General features: G+C 46.2%; 1 protein-coding gene across 2 annotated transcripts in view; it reads left to right on the forward strand.

Annotated features, from left to right (window-relative positions):
• The first annotated feature begins 659 nt into the window (after window positions 1–659).
• PREX1 (phosphatidylinositol-3,4,5-trisphosphate dependent Rac exchange factor 1) overlaps window positions 660–19,243 on the forward strand; it is a 227,813-nt gene continuing 209,229 nt past the window's right edge. Inside the window, exon 1 of one of the 2 annotated variants that reach the window (XM_081010985.1) lies at window positions 660–1,113. In XM_081010985.1, the coding sequence (XP_080867111.1) occupies window positions 925–1,113 (189 nt within the window). In that variant the 5' untranslated portion in view covers window positions 660–924. The remainder of the gene's footprint in view (window positions 1,114–19,243) is intronic. The other variant, XM_081010984.1, reaches the window with a different exon arrangement.

Here is a 19,243-nt window from a genome sequence, read left to right on the forward strand (position 1 = left end):
TGGGAACACCCCTGTCGGGAAGGGCTCCCCCCCCCCACCACGTGCAGCAGGCCAGGTTGTGCTTTTCGCAGCGGAAAATGGGATTCTGCCGCAGGAGCAAGCGCCGGCTGCTGGCCGCTGCTTCTCACGATGCGTGGGCAGAACCAAACAAAACCCAACCAAACAAGCGCGCACGGGCTCAATCGGGGGTGGGGTGGATGTGGGACTCTCTCCCCGACGGGTTGCATCCAGCAGCCGTTTCCCCGAGGTGGCGGAGCAGCAACAGGGCGCTTGATCACAGCCCAAGTTTGCGCGCCGCTCGCTCGCTCTTGCTGCCGGGATTTGGGAACGGGCTGGCTGCGTGCAAAGCAGCTCCGGGTGACGCGCGCAGGCCACGCTCGGGAGTCTTCCTCGCTGCCTTTGTTTCTCCCGCGCCGCCTGCCGCAGTCTCCCAACTCCTGCTTTTGCACTTGGGCTCGTCCCGCCAAGGCGCCCCGCCCCGCCCCCTGCCTGGGAGCGCCGCCCTCGCCTCGGGGGCCGGCGTCGCCTGGCCGCGCGACCCCCCGCCCCCTCCCGCTGGCTGCCCTCGCCACGCCCCCAGCCCTCGCGCTCTCCCCCCTCTCTCGGGCGCCGGGACTTCCCTTCCCCGCTCGCGCTCCATTCAGTGCCCCTGGCGCTGCGCTGCGCTTGTCGCCGCCGCCGCCGCTGTCCTCGGCATGTCCCTGAGCGGCGCTCCGGCTGCCAGTGGGAGCTCGTAGGCGGCGGGCTGGGGAAGCCTTCGCCTTGCCGTGCGTCTCGCGTGCCTCGGGGATGGAGGGCGCCGGAGGCGGGCGCCGAGCGTGAGGAGAGCGTGGTGTGCGGCGGGCAGCAGCAGCAGCCGGCTCGGAAAGTCGCACAAGTCAGTCGGGCAGGCAGGCAGGCAGGCGAGGAGGCAGCCACCCCGCCATGGAAGCGCAGCCGGCAGCGGCCCCCGCAGCAGCGGCCCCCCCGGTCGCGGCGGCCCCCGGCCCCGGCGCGGCGCCCTCGGAGCCTGCCAAGGATACGGACCGGCAGCTGCGCCTTCGGCTCTGCGTCCTCAACGAGATCCTGGGCACGGAGAGGGACTACGTGTGCACCCTGCGCTTCTTGCAGTCGGTGAGTGGCACGGGCGCGGGCAAGGGCGGGAGGGGGGCATCGGGGGCAGAGGAAAGGTCGCGCCGAGGGGCGCGAGGACGAGGGTCAGCTGAGCGACTGCGGCGCGCCGTGGACGCGCTCGGGCCGAACCGGACGGTTAGGTCGTGGAAAGGGTCGTTTTCACCCTGCACGGCGCGGACACACTTGAGAAGAGTCTCCGGTGGGGAGTGGAACTTCGCAGGGTTGCGTTGCTGCCTCGCGAGTTGGAGGATCGACTCCCTCTGGGTGGGCAGAAGGGATTGGTGGCCCCCCAAAGAGTTGGGAGTGTTGAGAGTTGGCCGCATCCTGCACACTGGAGGCTTGGAGGTGGGGGTAGTGGGTTCAGGCGCGCGCGGAGGGGGGAACCCAGTTCAGGATTGGTGTTTTCTTTTTTGGGGGGTGCCGTGCCTTGGACGGTCACATTGCCCGAAGGCAGTACCGTATGCATGCCCCCACCGCTCGTGCGCACTGAGATGGGGTTGCATGTTCTGTTTTGAGAAGGAGCTGAGTGTTGGGAACTGTGGTGGATACCGGCATGCAACTAGAGGACGCAGCGGAGCCTTCCTGCGCTAGTGGAAAACGAGTGGATGTTTTTGCAAGCTGAGCTTGTCAAAGACAGGAGAGCGCTTCCGTCCCGCGGGTTTCCAGAACGTGCAGCAGACGCTCTTTGGAACTGAGGTGGTTGCTTGCTAGCCGTGGGCTTCCCGGTGGGTGGCTAGTGGCAACAGCCCATGCTGGGAAAACTGAGCCTTGTTGGCAGACGCTAGGTGTGGTTTTTAAATCCTCCCTTTCAATATCCAAAGGCTTTCAAGATGTTTACACAGATGATCGTTCCTGAGATAGTTCAGAAGGTGCCTGAGCTGGCAAAAGAGGGAGCCCTTTGCAAACAACAGTGACCTAGCACTAGTACGATTTTTTTTAAAAGAACAAAGTGATAAAATTACTTCCTGTCTTAAGCTTAAGCCTAAGGGTGGCTGCTGTTTTTTGAAGCTTCTATTGACATCATTCACTTGGAAGATGTTGAATACTTTGCATTTTCTGCATTCCCCCACCCCCCAGAAACAACAATTGGCTCTCTCAGAGACCCTTTTGCTTTTAATTTGAAAGTTATTTTTTCTTCTCACTCTTGCAACTTGGCTTCCAGCAGCCTTCCTTGCTTGAGTGTGGTTTCTCCCTCAGAACATACATCTATTGCTTCATAATAGTAAATATAGATATGTGATTGCCGTGGGAGGCTGTCCGCCCATGTGGGGGTAATTCGTTTCCCCATGCAAATTGAAAAGTTTCAGGAAATGACTTTCCCATCTGGGTAGTTCTCATTTATTTTGCTGCCATGGCACTTGGAACTCATTAGCATTACACCACACTTCTCCCTTTGCACAAAACACAACCCCTTTGTGGCTAACACTATCCTCCCACTGTTCCAAAGCTCTGAGAAGGAGCAGTTGATTGTGAGCCTTGCCTGCAAACATCCGCAGTTGTGCTAGCTTTCTAGCTTCTTTGTTAGTGGCACAGCAATCATGCACTGGGATAGCTTTTCCGTGAGTGCATCGTGCCCATTCTGCACTGACATCATATGCTGTTCAGGCTTGAAGAGTCAGTACACTGGTGTGTTTATGCACAATGGCTACATCTAGATAAGACAATTGTATTGTTTTCTACGTAGGGTCGCCTTCAAACACAGCCAGGAAACTTTAAAGCAGTGCAAAATTTGGCTGCCAGAATTCAACGTCAGCGAGGCTTGGCAGTTGACCAGATTGCACTGATTTGGATCAGTTGCATTTGTTACCCATTTGTTTCATTTTAAGTGCTAGTGCTAATTTTTGGTCTAGGGATGGAGACTCTGTGACCTTCCAGATAGCGCTGGATTACAACTCCCATAATCCCTGATCTTTGGGCATCCTGGGTCTGATGGGAGTGGCACTTCAAGAACATCGGGATGCTCTGAGATTCCCCATTCTTAGAACCCAGTATATTTGAAGAACCACATATTGCCATATGAATTTGCCTGGGCTCTAAGTACCACTGAAGCTGATTGGTGCCAGGGAACAGGGCCTGTTCAGTAGTGGCACCACAATTCCCTCTGCTGGGAACTTTGGTTGGCACTGTTTCTTGCAACCAGATGGTAAATATTTGTTTATTCTGCCAAGGCTTTTGTCACTTCTATTGCTATATGTGTTTTGTATCCCATTGTTTTGTTTTGAATATTTTCATTGCAATTCTGTGGGGTAGAAATAAAATATTTTGGGATATGTGCAACATACTTGAGGTACACCCACTGAAATCAATGGACCTAAGTAACATCAGGAAATGTGCATCTTTTAGAGGGTTATTGTTTATTGGAAGCGTTTTTACTCTGCTTTTCAGCAATAATAATGATAATAAAATTTACTAGAGGGGCATGCAAAGTCATAAGACAGTCCCTGCCCTCAGGCTGACAGTCTAAAAAGCATGACACGAAAGGAAGAGGGAGTAGGAAAGAGGAGAAAAGTAAATTCAGCCACTGGTACTTCTTTACAGAGTTCTTTAGTGATCACTGCAGACTGTTCTTGCTTCAGGTAACACGTATAACCATTGATCACAAGTTCTGCTTTTCACTCCTTAAAACAGAGATGGGGATCTGGAGTCGTTGGACTCCAACTCCCATCAGTCCCAGCCAGCATAGCCAGTGGTCAGGGATGATGGGTGTTTTAGTCCAGCAACATCTGAAAGGCCATAGATCCCCCATCAGTGCCCTAAAATATAACTACACACCTTTACTAGCTAGTAGTCTGAAGACACCACTTCCTCACTTGTCTACCATGGATCCTGCCCTGTGACAAAACGTAGATACTACCACATCATGGTACACGTGGTGCCACCCTGCTACAGTCCATTTATTTTTCCAACATCTTTCATGTGTCTCAGTGAAACTGACAGCCTGGTGCTAGGGAAAGGCATGCCAATTTTGTAACTGCATCAGGGTGTTACTTTAAATATTAATACGGGTACATATTAAACTATTAATATGTGTACCTGTTCATAGTACTGTCCTTTCTGATACACATCCATTGCACATGCAGTACACATGCAATACAGGGCTGGCCCTTTCGTTAGTTAGAGTGAGGTAGCTGACTCAGGGTGGAGAATAATAATACAGTAATAATAATAATAATAATAATAATAATAATAATTTATTTATACCCGCCCATCTGGCTGGGTTTCCCTAGCCACTCTGGGTGGCTTCCAGAAGAATATTTTGATTCATCAAATATTAAAAGCTTCCCTAAACAGGGCTGCCTTCAGATGTCTTCTAAAAGGCCGATAGTTGTTTATTTCTTTGACATCTGGAAGACAGGACCACGTGTGTCAGCCACAGCCTGCTCTGCACTCACTGAGCTAACCGTCACCCTTGGATGTAGTGGAGGATGCTAACCCATCCCCAACGTTCAGGTAACATTCAACTGCCAGACCAGTCACCTTTTGTACAGGGAATGGTGGACATGATATGCCCTTTGCTTCAGGCTGCAAAATGTCTTGAGCTGGCCTTGGTAGGGTGGTGGAGAAAATAGCCTTGCTAGATGGCCGTGGTCATTGAAGAGAAATAAGGTCATGACACACTGTGACGGAAATAGAAAACAAAATCGCAGGAAGGCTGAAAAGCAGTTGTAAGTCCACTTTCCTCCTTGGTAGGGGTGGGGTTGTTGGGATCCCAATTCCCATCACACCCAGCCAGCATGCAAAATGGTCAGGAATGTTGGGAGTTGTATTCCTACCAACATCTGGAGGGCCATAAGTTCCTACTTCAGCTTTATGGCCTCAGTCAATTTAGAAATGGGGCCAGTAAATTTAAAACTGCATTAATGCCATTCACACATGCTCACTAACAGGGAAAGAGTAATACATTTGATACTGGATGAAGTTGCCCCTTAGAGTAGGTAGCCCCTTCTGTTTTCCTCAGATTGTTTGTAAGACCATGTCTGCTACGGGTTGCTGTGCAGAAAAGGATTTTCTTCCTATCTGTCCCCACTGTCTAGCACCATGAACTCACTGACATAACAGTTGATTGGAAAAGTTATAGTTGCTTTAAGGGCTGACACCAACTTCAGTCCTGGTTTCTCTCTATCTATGGTTTGAACACAAAGAGTATGTAATCTTCCAAACCTCCCAATTACAGAGGCTGCTAGCTTTGTGTTCTTGAAGTTCTGTTTTTGTGGAATGTGCTGCTATAAAAAGCGCATGTCGCTCAACCATCAAGACTGCTGTCCCGCCCCAGACAAACCAAACCCAAGTTTTTCTGTCCCAAGCATTGAGTGGTTTTTGTCATCCGCAGGCTAGGCTACTGGTTATTGGTTGTTTGCCAGGAATGAGCTGAGCACATTTAACTTTGACATGTCACAGTTTGATAGATACTTGTAGGATCATTCTAACAGAGAGGATGCTTCTTGTGTTCATCTGTGTGTATGTGCATGCTAGGACGTCTCGGGAGAGAGTTGTTAAATAATCTGGATGTTTATTGGGTCAACAGTGCTGAACTAGATGGAGCAATGGTCTGATATGGTATAAAGAAAGTTCCTATGTACCTGTGTAGGTATTGTTATGGATATAGGATATATAACAATGCCACACTTACTGCATGAGCCGGCTGATTCACATGTAGAACGACCGTGTCAGAAATCAGTGTCTTGGTTGTTGTACAGATGACTTGCTAACTCTACATGCAGAGGACCAGCTCCTGTGGCAAGTGGGTTTATGCATAATGATGTGCATGCAGAACAGTTTCACAGACAAGTACTGTTGTGCTGGTTTCTGCTCTGAACATCTCACCTTAGCATTCGTTCCTGTGAGGCTCCACCTGCAGCCCGAATGGTTCATCTTAAACCTAGGTGACCGTCATCACAATGGAATGTCTATTCACCGAAGGTTGGAGTAATTGACCTATGGGGATCCCCTTCAGGTGCTATGATTCTTTGACCTCAACTACATTGCTTGACTGTAGCTTGGTGGTGTTACAACGATTCACTTGTCCTAGTATGCAAGAAGGAGAAACACACACCGTGGAAATGGAATTAACTATGGACTAAGGCAGAGGTTTTTAAACTGTGGCTGCCAGCCTGGCACCCAGGAATTTCCATGTAGTCGCCATTGAACCCATACCAGTAGTAAACACGCCCTGCACCTGGGGGATTTCAAACTGCTCTTAGGCAGCTTGGCTTAGGAGGGCTACCCTATTGCCTTAAGTGGGAAAAGTATGCTAGTTGTGAACAGCCCACAATCTCTTGTCAACTTTTGGGAAGTGTAGAGTTGGAAGAGACCCTGAGGATCATCTAAGTCCAACTGCTTGCAATGCAGGAATATGCAGCTGGCCCATATGGGGATCCAACCTGCAACTTTGGCATTATCAGCAAAACGCTCTAACCAACTTGGCTAACTCCCTGGAGTGTATTAGTGCAGGAACAGGACCGGGGTGTGTCCCCCCCCCCAACGCTCCAGTCAACATCTTTGAGTGTTTTATTTACATAGGACATGTCTTTTGGTAAGCATCTGATAGAAGAAAGGTGGCGTAACACATAGAGTGGACCATTGGAAAAGGACCATTTGTATTTCAAAGCAGCTTCCGGATACCTGCATACAACTGTGCAAGAGCATCAGTGAGGTCCAAATAGCTATATAGAGTGCCAGACTTTGACTAGAGCTCCCTGGATTCAGACTCCACTGAGCCAGAAGTCTGTTGGGTGCCCTTAGGCCAGTTGCTGTCTCTCAGCACAACCCCTACATTACAGAGTTGTTGTGTTGATAGAATGTGATAACCACACGTGTGACATTTTTGGAAGAAGGCTAGGAGACAAAGGTAATAAATAACTCTACTGAAGCCTTCACTAAGGTGGCCTTCAAATGCTGTTGGGCCACATCTCCCACTGTCCCACCGGCTGGAGCCGTGGTTTAGTGGCTTAGTGGTTTAGTGGCTGGAAGACAGCTGGTTGGGGAATGATGCTCCATCCTACATAACAACTCAGTCGGACGTAAACCTTGTGCATGGCCGAATTCTTCTTTTCACTCCTATTGTACTCAGTTTAAATCTCTTAACGTCAGTGCTTTTTTCCTGGGGGGTACGCAGGGGTACACATACCCCTAAACATTTTGTGAATCTTTGTACTTTTGTCCATTTGCTGTGTTTATTTTCCCCAATTTGAACTATAAAATGGTGATTTTCTTGAGTCAACATGAGAGTACCTCTAAACATTGTTTTAAAAAAAGCACTGCTTAACTAACGTAAAGCTTATAGATGAACACAGTGCAAGGAAGCTTTTCTTTACTCGTGCAAGCCTGCCATCCTCGTGTGAACTGAAGGCTTTCCGTGTAAGTGCTGGTGATGTGTGTCTGGATTTTGTGGTTTGGGCTGGTGCCCCCTTGTTAAATATTTACCATTCAAGCTCCAGACTTCACTTAGTGCTCTCCATAAATAATGCTAAAAGGAGCAAACAGCCAAATTCAATGCATAGTGAGGCAAGAGCTTTGCAGGGGCTTCCGGGCTTCCGTGGTAATGTAAAAGAATCCTTTTCTGTGTTTGATGCTGTAGGCTTGCTTATAAATCAGACTGTGTTACTGAGAGCATTTTTCTTTTCTTTTCTTTCTTTTTTAAGGAGGGAACTTTCCTTGGAAGACTAGCATGTGGTTATGGAGCAGTTAAGGGAAAGGTTTTCTTTTGTGTGTGCCTAGAGACCTTTCCCCCTGTGCTTGGTGGGGGTTCTCCCCCTTACACACAGAGGCCCTGTTTTTTATTTGCTTTGTATAAAGGATTCCACAGCCTTTATTTTACTTCTGTGGGTCAAAAGGGGGGAGGGTGAGAGAGGAGGGGCTGGAGGAGAGAGAGCATCTTGGAAATTACAGTATAGGACATTTTTTTTTTTATTTCCCCCCAAAAGCCACAGTACTTGTCACAATGCTTTTCTGAGCATTAAGCAGTGAAATGCTATTAAAGTCTCTTTTGTTTTATTTACAATAAAATATTTGATAGGCTTATTTGCAGAACGATCAACAGTTTACAGTGCTGAGAAGCAGGTCCGTGCTGGATTGTTTTGGATTGTAAAAAATTTGAGTTTTGAAAGGCTGTATCGTGGTTTTTATCCTTGACATGCTTCACTGAATGCCTGTTGCTGAATTCTCAGCAGCTGGATGGATGGCATCCAAACAGAAGGATGCATGCGTGAGATTCAGTTCTGGGTGCTATTGGGAAGGCAGGGGGTTACTGCTGCTCCCCACCCCATACCCTCTCCAGTCTTCTCAGGCTGCACTGTCTGTTGCTTCAGAGGGGTCTCTTGGGAGGAGCTTTTCAGCAGGTGCAAGGCTGCAGCGGAAGGAAGGGTGAGGAAAGCTCTCCATAGGGATGGAAGGACTCTGTGAATCCTTGCCTGTATGTCAGAAAGGGAAAATTTGTTCTAACAAAAATATTGCATGTTACTCAGTGCAAGCAGAACCTGCAACAAAAATGCTGCAGTGTGGAGGTGCTCCTGTTCTTGGCGCCAGCCAGTCATGCTCTCTTCCTGGATACTCCATTTCTCTCTCTCTCTCTTTCTCTCTCTCTCTCTCTCTCTGTCTCTCCCTCTCTTAATGTTTTTCAATTCCATATGCCCTGAGCATGCTCAGTCCTCATGGATCTGTTTTTTTGTACCCCCTTGCCCTCTTTTATTATTATTTTTAAATCTGCTAATATTGGGGTTTCCCAGCCCTGCTGTTCACCTCTCTGTTGTCCATGGATGGTTCAGTTTAGGCTATGTAAGGATACATAGTGCATACAAATAAGTGCAGAATTAGTATATAGAACTTGAAAGAAATTATACTTTCAAGCTTATTTTACTGAATAGATTTTTTTTTTAAAAAAAAACTACACTTTTTTTTAAACCCCCCCCCCCCCAGCATTGTTAAAATGCTGTGCATGGCTAGGATTGCAGCTGAACAGCCCCATTTTAGCCCTGTTTACTTGGGAGGGGGTCTTTTGATTACAGTGGGATCTCCTTCCAAGTAGGCATGTTTAGGATCGCAACCTAAGTGTGTTTTATGTATCCTGGGGCTCAGCATTGTTTGCATTTGAGGTGTGGCCAGATAGAAAGTACAGTGGGCTAGAAAGACAAGTTTTATTGTAATAGCACATTTGCAAAAACAGAAAAGGATTTTTCTGCCACCAGTCAAGCCAGCTAAGCATTTTTGCCCTGAATGGTACATGCAGACCTCTTTGTAAGCCCCATTTCTACAAGAAGAGAGGAGATATTACATTCATGAGGATTTCAGCTAAGGCCCCTTTCCTCTATAATATAAAACATGTGTGGGAAGAACTTTATTATTAAGCCTGAGCATAGCCCTATAGGTGATGCTTCTGATTGAAAACGTTCCATTAACACACCAAAATCCTTTATATAGTTGGTTTAAAATACTGAAGGAGAAGCAGCAGCTCCAGATGCTGATGCAGATAAAGAAATCTCAAAACAAGGAAGAGATAAAAAAGAAAACAAGACAAACATCTTAATGTCAACATTAGCGGGGAAATAAGATGCTTTTCAGTTAGATGTGGGATAGTAATTATTGCAGTGGAAACATCTGGTGATATCCTAAATCACAAAGCCTAGAGAATGTTATGATCCTCTTACCTTTTTTTGGGGGGGGGGGGGGGAGACAATCAACCAGGATTGAGTTTACCACATTGTTTAAAATTAAGGTTTCTGGTTTTTTTTTAAATGATATTTATTAAGAATTTTAGAATTACAAAAAAAAGAAACAAAAAAGAAAAAGAGAGAGAAAAAACAAAGGAAAAACAAACCACAATCCAACAATACAAATTGATAAAAATCAAAATCAAAAAATAACACAACACCATCAAAAGACAAAAATATGCCACAAACATTTAAAAACAAATCCAGTATTCCCAAATCCTTAACTGTCATTACCTTCTTTCTTTGACCTCCTCACTCCTCCCTTTTTTTGTATCCTAGTTGTTAATTGTCACAGCAAATCCTTTCCATATTTCGTAATATTCTGTCATTACATTACCTTAATCTATTTTAATCTTATCTTACTATAAAAGGCCTTAAAACTTAAAACTTTGATCTTATTTGTGCCAATTTCTCATAACCATAATATTCTTACATAATTCTTTAAACATTTTTGCTAAAGCCAAATAACTTCCGGGGTGGCGCCATCGGTAATGGCGGATTCCCTCTGATCCGGAGGGACCAGCTCCATGGGAAACGGGTCTTTCCCGCTACGGCGAAGCGGGGACCCTTTCAAAAATCACAGGCGGATGAAGGCTGTGACCATGGGACTCGGCGGGCACCTTTAGCGCCCCCCCAACCCGCAAAGGAACCCACTAACGGGCTCCGGAGTGAAGAGGGGGAAGTGGCGCGGTGCTGAGAGTCAACTGCTTCTTCCGTGGAGCGAAGCCGCACAGCCGTTGCCGGAGAGCGCTGCCTTTTTCCTGGGACAATTTGGCTTTTAAAACAATTACCCGTGAGTACTTAAATTTCGGACAATTGGACTTTAATTAATGATTTGCGAGTAGAAAGGAAAATTGGACTAAGAAATTTACCTTAATTTGGCACTGAAACGGGAAGGTCTAAACAGGAAGTCAGCCTTCCGTTTCTTGTAGATAGATTAAAGCAAAGACATGGCAAACTAGAGTTCAGAAAATCGCTTGTAAAGGATTAACTTTCATCATTTAAAATTGTTGAACCCCCTTCGGAAGCAGGAGAAGAGGGGGGATTTTTTCCGGACTATTTAAACCTGCAGAAGAGAATGTAACGCAAAGTAACTTTCCACTGTCTTGATCCTGGAGCGGGGTGTCAGGACTGACGTTCTCTGGGAAGCTCATTGACCAGAGACAAACGTCTTTGACAGATAGTTAAAAGAAGAGAAACATAGTGATTCCATTGTTCCCCTTCGCATTTTAAAGGAACAAATATTGACAAAATATCTGAAAAAGGAAACTTTGTTGTTAGATCTGCCTTTAAAAGAAAAGAACAAATAGAAGTTCTTCCCCTAGAGGGAGCCTGTGAAACTGTTACCAATTCTGAATCGGGGAGCTTGCAGCTGCAACAGATTACGATCGTGGGAATAGACTTCTGACCTTGCAGAACAATGTATTCAGAAGCTCTGCTGCGTCCTTTCTGTAAAACAAGTGCCCTACTGGAACAGCTACATGAGAAGACGGGCTTGATGACTGCTGCGATCAGAAATTTTGGACAGGTAGTGGGAAACTATATAGAGCCCACCCAGGAATCAAATCAGGAGTGTGCTCTGACAGAACAGATGAGGGAAGAGGATGTTGCTGAACCTTGGGCGCCAGAGATGGAGGGAGCTGTGGCCCAGCAGGAACATGAGTTCTTGGATTTGACAAATGAACTTGGAAAAAGCCAGATTTGGAAAGATAAAGTTTGGTTTGGAAATGGGGGGTTGGATAGACCCCCCTATGCAGGGATGTTTGGACTTTTCAAGTCTGGCAATGGGCCGTGAGATGTTTGGGGTTGTGGGGGCTCTTAATTCTGGAGGGACTTTGAAACATGTTTTTAAATACCACATGGAGTTTAGTGTGGACTATGGAAAAGGGCCTGATTTGTCGAGAAGGGTCAAAAACACTGTTAAGTTGGAGTTCCCACGAGTGAAAGGAGCAGGAGACAAAGGAAAATACAGCTATAAATATGAAGAAGAGCCGCGGAAGGGACATGGAAGGGACTTAAGGGCCTCGGACATAAGATTACCAGGTTAATGCGCTAGATTGATGGGATAGAAAGGACTGACAAAACCCGGGACCAGGAGGAAGAGACGCTGGATGAAGATTGGAAGAAATTTTTTTTTTTATTAGGATTGTTTTATAAAATTGATGAACGTTAGAAAAATGTTGGGGGAAAAAATTAAAATTAAGGTTTCTGGACATCTCTTACATTTTACTGTGATCTTTGCAACCCTGACTTAGGATGTGCTTACCTAGGAGGGAGTTCCGTTGAACTACTTTTGAGTTAGACATGTATAATATTGTGTTGTCAGGGGCCTTGTTTGCACGTAATGCTGCCAAACTGTGACTTGCCATGAAAGAGCAAGTGTGCTGGTGCACAGGGAGAAAACTGCAGTTAGTTTGCTGACTCCCTCACCTGTTGCACCACTGGGAGCAAAGCTATGGTTTGGCTTAGCATAATGTCCAAACTCAGACTTGTCGCTTGTTCCTCACCTCCCTGGCAACTCGCTGTACGTTGACTAGAGAATCTATATTGTGAGGCGACTAATACATATAAATAACAACAACAACAACAAATAAATAATAGTATCGTTTTCTTAAAAGCTGAGTTGAACAATGTTTTAGTTGTAGCTGCATCCTTGTCTAATTATTATGGTGGGGAGTCTTTTGTGGTGGAATCTGAAGTTCTTTCACTAGCTATTGTGTAGCACACATACTGCCATCAGATAAAATATACCCACATCCTTTTGGCATCTATCTATCTATCTATCTCCAGGCACCCTGCTAAATATTTAGCTTCTTGGTATCTGTGACAACATCTGCATGTTTGAATTTCTTTTCAGAAACTTCACCCTGGTCTGTGATTGGTTCCTGTGGCTGCTAAAAGAAATCTTTGGCCCGGCTGCTTTTGGGCGATGGTTTCCTGGGCCTTGCTCTGCCCTGTGCCTCTTTTTAGGTTCCGGAGGTGCTGATAATAAAGCTTCAGCTTGCTGGGGAAGGTTGAACCATCTGTTTTGTGTAAAAACAAGTTGTTTCTTTTCCTGCAAGGCGGAGGAAGGGAGGGAGGTGGTGAAAGAAAGAGAAGGGCAGACCTAAACGAGCCTTCCTGTTTTCGTCGCTGTTGTCGGTCAGATGCATTTGCTTGGCAATTGCCACAAGGTGTCTGTCTGAAAGGCAGCTGGGCTGGTGTATTCTCATTCTGAAAGCCGGTGCTTGTTTTCTTAGTTCAAGATGTTTCCTTCTGCAACAGCATCCTCCTCCCTTCCAGCGCTCCCTTGTGTCTAGTGGCACGGGGAAAGAGACACAGCCAAAGGGAGGGAATGTCTCTAGGAAGCAGTTTAGCCGTGGGAGGCCACTCATACATTTCGCTTGCGGAAAGCAACCTGGATGTAGGAAATGAAGGGGAAAAGCAGGCAATTTACTCCTTTGAAACATCTGATTGCTATTCTTCAATCAGCCCCAAAGCTAATTCATTCCTGCACATGCAGATGATGGCCGTGGCTGCATAACTCTGTGCTTGCTGAGCATTTGGATCCTATTTGGTTCTTTGAGCAGAAATCCACAAAAGACTAGGGGTGCCAGGGTCCCCGTGAACATGATGGGGTTAACATCCAAGTAAACGTGAGTTCCAAGTAAGCGCTCATAATTAAACAACGGAATTCGATTCCACCAGAAACAGTGATGTGATGGCTGCCAGCTTGGGTGGCTTTAAAAGAGGTTTAGAGAAATTCCTGGCGGATAAGGCTACTAGCTACAATTGCTGCTAGCCACAATGGCTATACCTCCACTATCAGAGGCAGCATGACTCTGAATACCAGTTGCTGTCAAATCATAGCTTGGGAAGGTGTTGTTGTGCCCGGGTCCTATGGCCACATTACGAACAGGATGCTGGACTAAATGGGCTCCAGCTGGACTCTTATGCTGTTTGGATTGAGCTACAGGCGAAGGTTAGGGAATCGTGCAAAAACAACCAGATGCACAGATATTTTATTTTTAAAGGAGGGCGTGAATGAGGAAGTCAAAGACAAAGCAAGTGTGAGAACTTTATAAAATCTAGCATTTCCCTCTACCCAAGGCCTACCAGCTGCAGACCACCTCTAGTTCCCACACTGGAAATTATTCCTTCCCCTTGATATTTTTATGCCTTTTATTTTTTGGATTCTCCCTGCTAGGGAAATCATCCTTTGCAGTTCCGAGCACGATGGCTTTAATTTTCCTTTATGCAGTAAATAGTGTCTGTGGATGTTAATAGCCCTGACCTCTCAAGCCCCATAGAGCTTGCAGAGCTCTGTGTTTTGGGGACTGATAAGGCCTCCTTAGCTTTATAATAACCACCACAGGCCTGGTTTATGATGTTTTCAATGCTCTTCCATTCACCACATTGGCCCAAAAGGGCACAGGAGTGCTTTGATCATGGAAGGATGTGCAACTTCGGACTCCTGGGTGGTGCTGCCAAGGGCCTAGGCTAGATTTCCCCCTCCCCACCTGCCAAATGGGGCAGATAATAATCCCTACCTCATGCCGTGTTACGAGCTTTTGTTAATTAAGTTTTTGTGAAAAAAAGTGCGGCAGGTTTCTCAGATTAAAGGGGAACTGAGTAATGACTGCTCTGTAATAAAGTCGGCTCTAACGGCCTCTCGTCTCGATGGCTATAAAAGCAAAGGCCCGCTTTCGAAAGGGAGATAATGATCAGTGTTGCTGTGTGATGTGTCCTGTGGTTTTTACGGTCGCCTGCTCAGAGCTGATATTGGGCTGTTCAGCTCGTGCCTCAGGAGACCTCTTGTGTGTACCCTCCCCAAACCACATAGAGTGCCCCCCTCCCCAGTTAAGATTGGAATGAGGGATGCTGAGCTTCAGCTTAATTGTTTTTGTGTTTAACAATGGCAACGACGACGGGAGCCATGTAAAGAAATTCTACAATTTTCTCTTGGCGGGACTGGTCCAGTTCAGACATTTTATTTTGGCAAAAATGCGCACTCCCCCATCTCCCTCACCCCAATACTACAAATCAGTTTGGTCAGTTGTTTTACAAGGATTATGTTACTGTTTTAAATTTGAGTTCTTGTAAGGTCCCTTCAGGTCTACATGGAGCCACAAAAAATAGATAAATATGACTACAGCACTGAGTTTGAAATGCCTTTCCTTGTCCTAGTTTTCTTGAGAAGAACGGGGGGGGGGGTATAATTTTGTCTGGAGTGTGCATTTAAGCATTCATTCCAGTATCTCAGTCTTCATGGGAAGAAAGAACCATGCTACAGTAGAACCGAGGAGGAAACTGATGTTGAGGCCTAGCATCATGACCAAAGAGAGATGAGATGTGATGCCAATATTAAAGTGGACAACTGTGATTGGAGATAGTGGGTTGGATCCAGTGTTAGTTCTGCTCAGAGTAGAATCATTGAAATTAATGGACACGACTAACTTATGTTCGTTAATTTCAGTCCTCAAGTCTTCTTTCAGTTGGATGCAGCTTAGGTAGATACAACCAAATACATTGTGTTGTGTTTTTCATTATTTATGGTCCCAGCGAAATTTGGTACGGGACAGGGGCAACCTGAGGTTCATCCTTCAATCTTTCGTTTCAGTTTTTTTTGTGAACTTCCCTTGAGAGGGCTTGACTTATAAGTATTCTGTATTTTGTATTCTGTATTTTGAATCCTCCTACCTCACATTGCAAGGCTTGAGCTGGTTGCTTGAATTAGACATTCAGGGTCATGTTTAATGGAGTTAAACCACTTTACAAACTTAGAAATGGAATCTCAAAGGCACCAGTAGTTGATACCTTTGCTTGGCCAATAAATAAACCAACCAGAGCACAATTCATGGTGAAGTTGGACGTTGATCATGAGCACTTGCACCGGTATAGTGTTGTCTCACTTGTCAATTTTCCTTGGTCAAGTTGCTAGACTGCAGCATCTGTTTGCTTCTTGCTTGTTTTGCAGCATGGCTGTTATCTTGGCCTTTTCACTGGCTCAGGTTCAGATTGAAACAGAGCTCCCCAAAGACTTAATGGTAGAAAAGCCTTTGCGTGTCGAGACCCCGCATCCACCCCTCGTTGGAAAATAACTCGCACAACGACACAGATATTAGGTTTATGTTATTGGACAATTTGGCCACAACTTTATTGAATTACAGACTGTGAGCAGTATTGGCTTTGATTGGCATTGATTGGACCCAACTATATCTGACTCCCGCCCGCTGCGCAGGAAGTCCGGTGAGGGTAAACCACTGGTAGGGGGAGCCCTGTCGATGCGAACCAACTTGAGCTCCCCCTGGTGTTCCCGTTGGGGTCATGTCAAGGCCCTAGCCCCTGACCAGGCTTTGGACAAGATCAACACCCCTGGATTACTTTAACGGAATACCCTTCAGCATGGAGGGGCAGGTGATGGCCACACCTCCCCTCCCCCACACAAGGTCAAACAATGCCTAACCGCAACCCTAACAAAGTTGCGACGATTGCTACGAGGTAGGCGAAAACCAAGTGGCCAGTGCCAATTTGCGAAGTGGAAAAAATTCCTACCAGGCCCCTCGGACAACCAAGGCGACCAACCGAAGTCCATAGTAAGGCCAGTGCCTAACCTGCAAATAGGGAGGGTGATTGAGGAAGCGAGCCAAGAGGAAGTCCTCTGGCTCGCTTCTCAGTTTAAACTGCCCCGGCCCCGCCCCCCCGCCAGTGGATTGGCTGGCTGAGCTCTGACGTGGCCGGGATCCCGCGGGCAACGGGGCACAAAATCCCCCGCCACTGGGAAGTGGAACGGATTTCTCAGTCTGGTACCCTCCCAATGTTTTGGACAACTCCCATCAGCCTAGGTCCAAAACACCTGGGAATTGCCAGGTTGGGGAAGGCCATTCCAAAATTTGCCTGGGATATCAGGGTTCAGACCTGGCACAGGTGACAGGGGACACAGGTGGTGTTGTGGTCTAAACCACTGTGCTCTGGTTTCCATCACTGTGTTCCATTGCACGAGTAGCTGTTTAGTCATGCTGGCCACATGACCTGGAAAGCTGTCTGTGGACAAACACTGACTTCCTCGGCCTGAAAAGCAAGATGAGCACTGCACCCCATAGTTGCCTTTAACTGGACTTAACCGTCCAGGGTCCTTTACGTTTTTTACCTTTACAGGTGACATACAGTGGTACCTCTGGTTATGTACTTCATTCGTTCCAGAGGTTCGTTCTTAACCTGAAACTGTTCTTAACCTGAAGCACTACTTTAGCTAATGGAGCCTCCTGCTACTGCTGCACCGTCCCTGCACGATTTCTGTTCTCATCCTGAAGCAAAGTTCTTAACCCGAGGTACTATTTCTGGGTTAGAGGAGTCTGTAACCTGAAGCGTATGTAACCTGAAGCGTATGTAACCCGAGGTACCACTGTATAAGAATGAAGACTATTTGTAAGCCCTCCACCCCAGTTCCTCCTCTGTATCTGATCAGGAGCTCCTCCAATGCCCATTAGGAAGTCTTGAGCTGTTGAGGCAACTCATTTTCAATAGCAGCCTGCCTTTTGCCATTTGTTCCTGCTGCTGCAGCAGCCCGGCCACCTCTAAGTACCTCAGGAGTGCCAGTTGTCTGACCATGTGTCATCATCAGCTTTGACTCTGGCAAGGGATTGGTGGAGCAGTGTGTGAGTTTGTGTGTGGTTCTTTTGCAGGCTCTCTGGTGCCTTTGCAGCTGATCTCCTTTGCAGAAGCCTTGCAGCAGCTGGAGGGAGTGCAAAGGAAGTGCAAAGACCCACATTAAAGAACCTTTACAGAGTTAAGAGAACAAAAACAGGCAGAAACACTGAACCAAGGGCGCTGCTGGCTCCTTTCCTAGGGAAATGATTTGAAAGACTCCTCTGTAGTTTTTGCACAGTTCCTGCACAGTGGCTTGACAGTTCCTGACAGTTCACTGAAATGCAGTACTCACACACAGTCCTGAATTTAAGTAGCATTTTTAATCTGTCGTAAGCAACGATAAAACCCTCCCTACTGTTGTCACTGAGTGCACTTTGCGGAGTGCATAACTCGGTGTGTTAAATTGGTTAGCATTGCGGAGTGTGGTAAAATGTGGAGGGTAAGCCAGATTTTAATCTTCAGGCTAAAAGAACAGTGTGGAACTGTGGCCTTTCTTTTTTGCAATAAAGTATTGGCTAATGTGCTCTATTTCAACAGTATTACAGCTTGGCAGACCAATAACATTCAGTTTTAAGTGCATGGATTTCTGTGGGATTCCAAAACAGAGAGATCCAAAGGGTAGAATTTGGTACTGAGTGTGTTCATCGGAACAGAGAGAATGCCAGGGTTTTGGCTAAAAAAAGTAAGAAACTGTGCTGCATGTATGGTCTGTGTGTTCTTTGAGCCCTTCCCTCCATCAGCAGGTGTCACCATTCTCTTTTTCCACACTTTTCCCCTGCCTTGTTTTGATTTGCGTTCTGGAATCAAATTACTACAAACATAAAAGAAACTTCCAGCCAATCTCAACATTGGCAGGAAAATACACTAATACACAAACTTTCTAACACTAAAATAAGGGCCCACAGCATATAGAAAAACTAAATAATTTGGGTGGTAGCCAATGTTAGCCCTACTTAGAGTAGACCCATGGAAATTAATGATGCAACTTTTTTTGTATCCAGAGAGCTATCCTAAGACTTCCTCCATGTTATCTAGTACCCATCTGGTTTTATATAGAATAACAAAATCTTTATATCCTTACAGTGCACATTCTAAAAGTACTTACAGATAGGACTTGTGTAACCCTAAAAGCATTTACCTCTTCTATGCAGTCTCTTTCTCTAACGGGGCCCTCCCTTTATGCACAAATACAGAGTTTATGCTTCCATTTCATGAATGTCCTAAAACTTGGGTAGTTGTTCTTACCCACACATTCACAGCAGATATGTTAAACGATAGGTGCCATCTATTATTTTACAATGTTAAAGGCAAATAAAAGGTTTGGGAAGCCATATGACACCTGTGTGCTTTGGGGAAGGCACCACAACTCACTGGTAGGACACCTGTTTTGCATGCACAAGGTTCCCAGGTTCAGTCCCTGGGATCTCCTGTTAAAGGAGTCAGGGGTCAGGTGACCTTAGACTGGTAACCCGTTGCCAGTAATATGAGACAACACTGGCCTACAGAACAGATAATCTGACCTGGTCTAAGGCATATTCTGGGTCCTTTATTAAGTAGGGTCTTCAGGTTCAGCTATCCATATACTTTATTTAGTCCCCTTCTTAAGAAGCTTTCAAAATATATCATCAAATATACAGCTTCCCTCCTTGTTGATTTCCTTTTATTCCCTTTTATTAATTTTATGCAAACGTATTTGCAAAGTGTCATAATTTCTTGCTACGAAACCATTGACTGTCATGATGCTAAAACTCTGGCTGAGGCCGTTTTCTGCTCTCCTATTGGAGGCTTGTCAGGTT

Source organism: Podarcis pityusensis, assembly GCF_964106645.2.
Source record: "Podarcis pityusensis genome assembly, chromosome: 6".
Classification (NCBI taxonomy): domain Eukaryota; kingdom Metazoa; phylum Chordata; class Lepidosauria; order Squamata; family Lacertidae; genus Podarcis; species Podarcis pityusensis.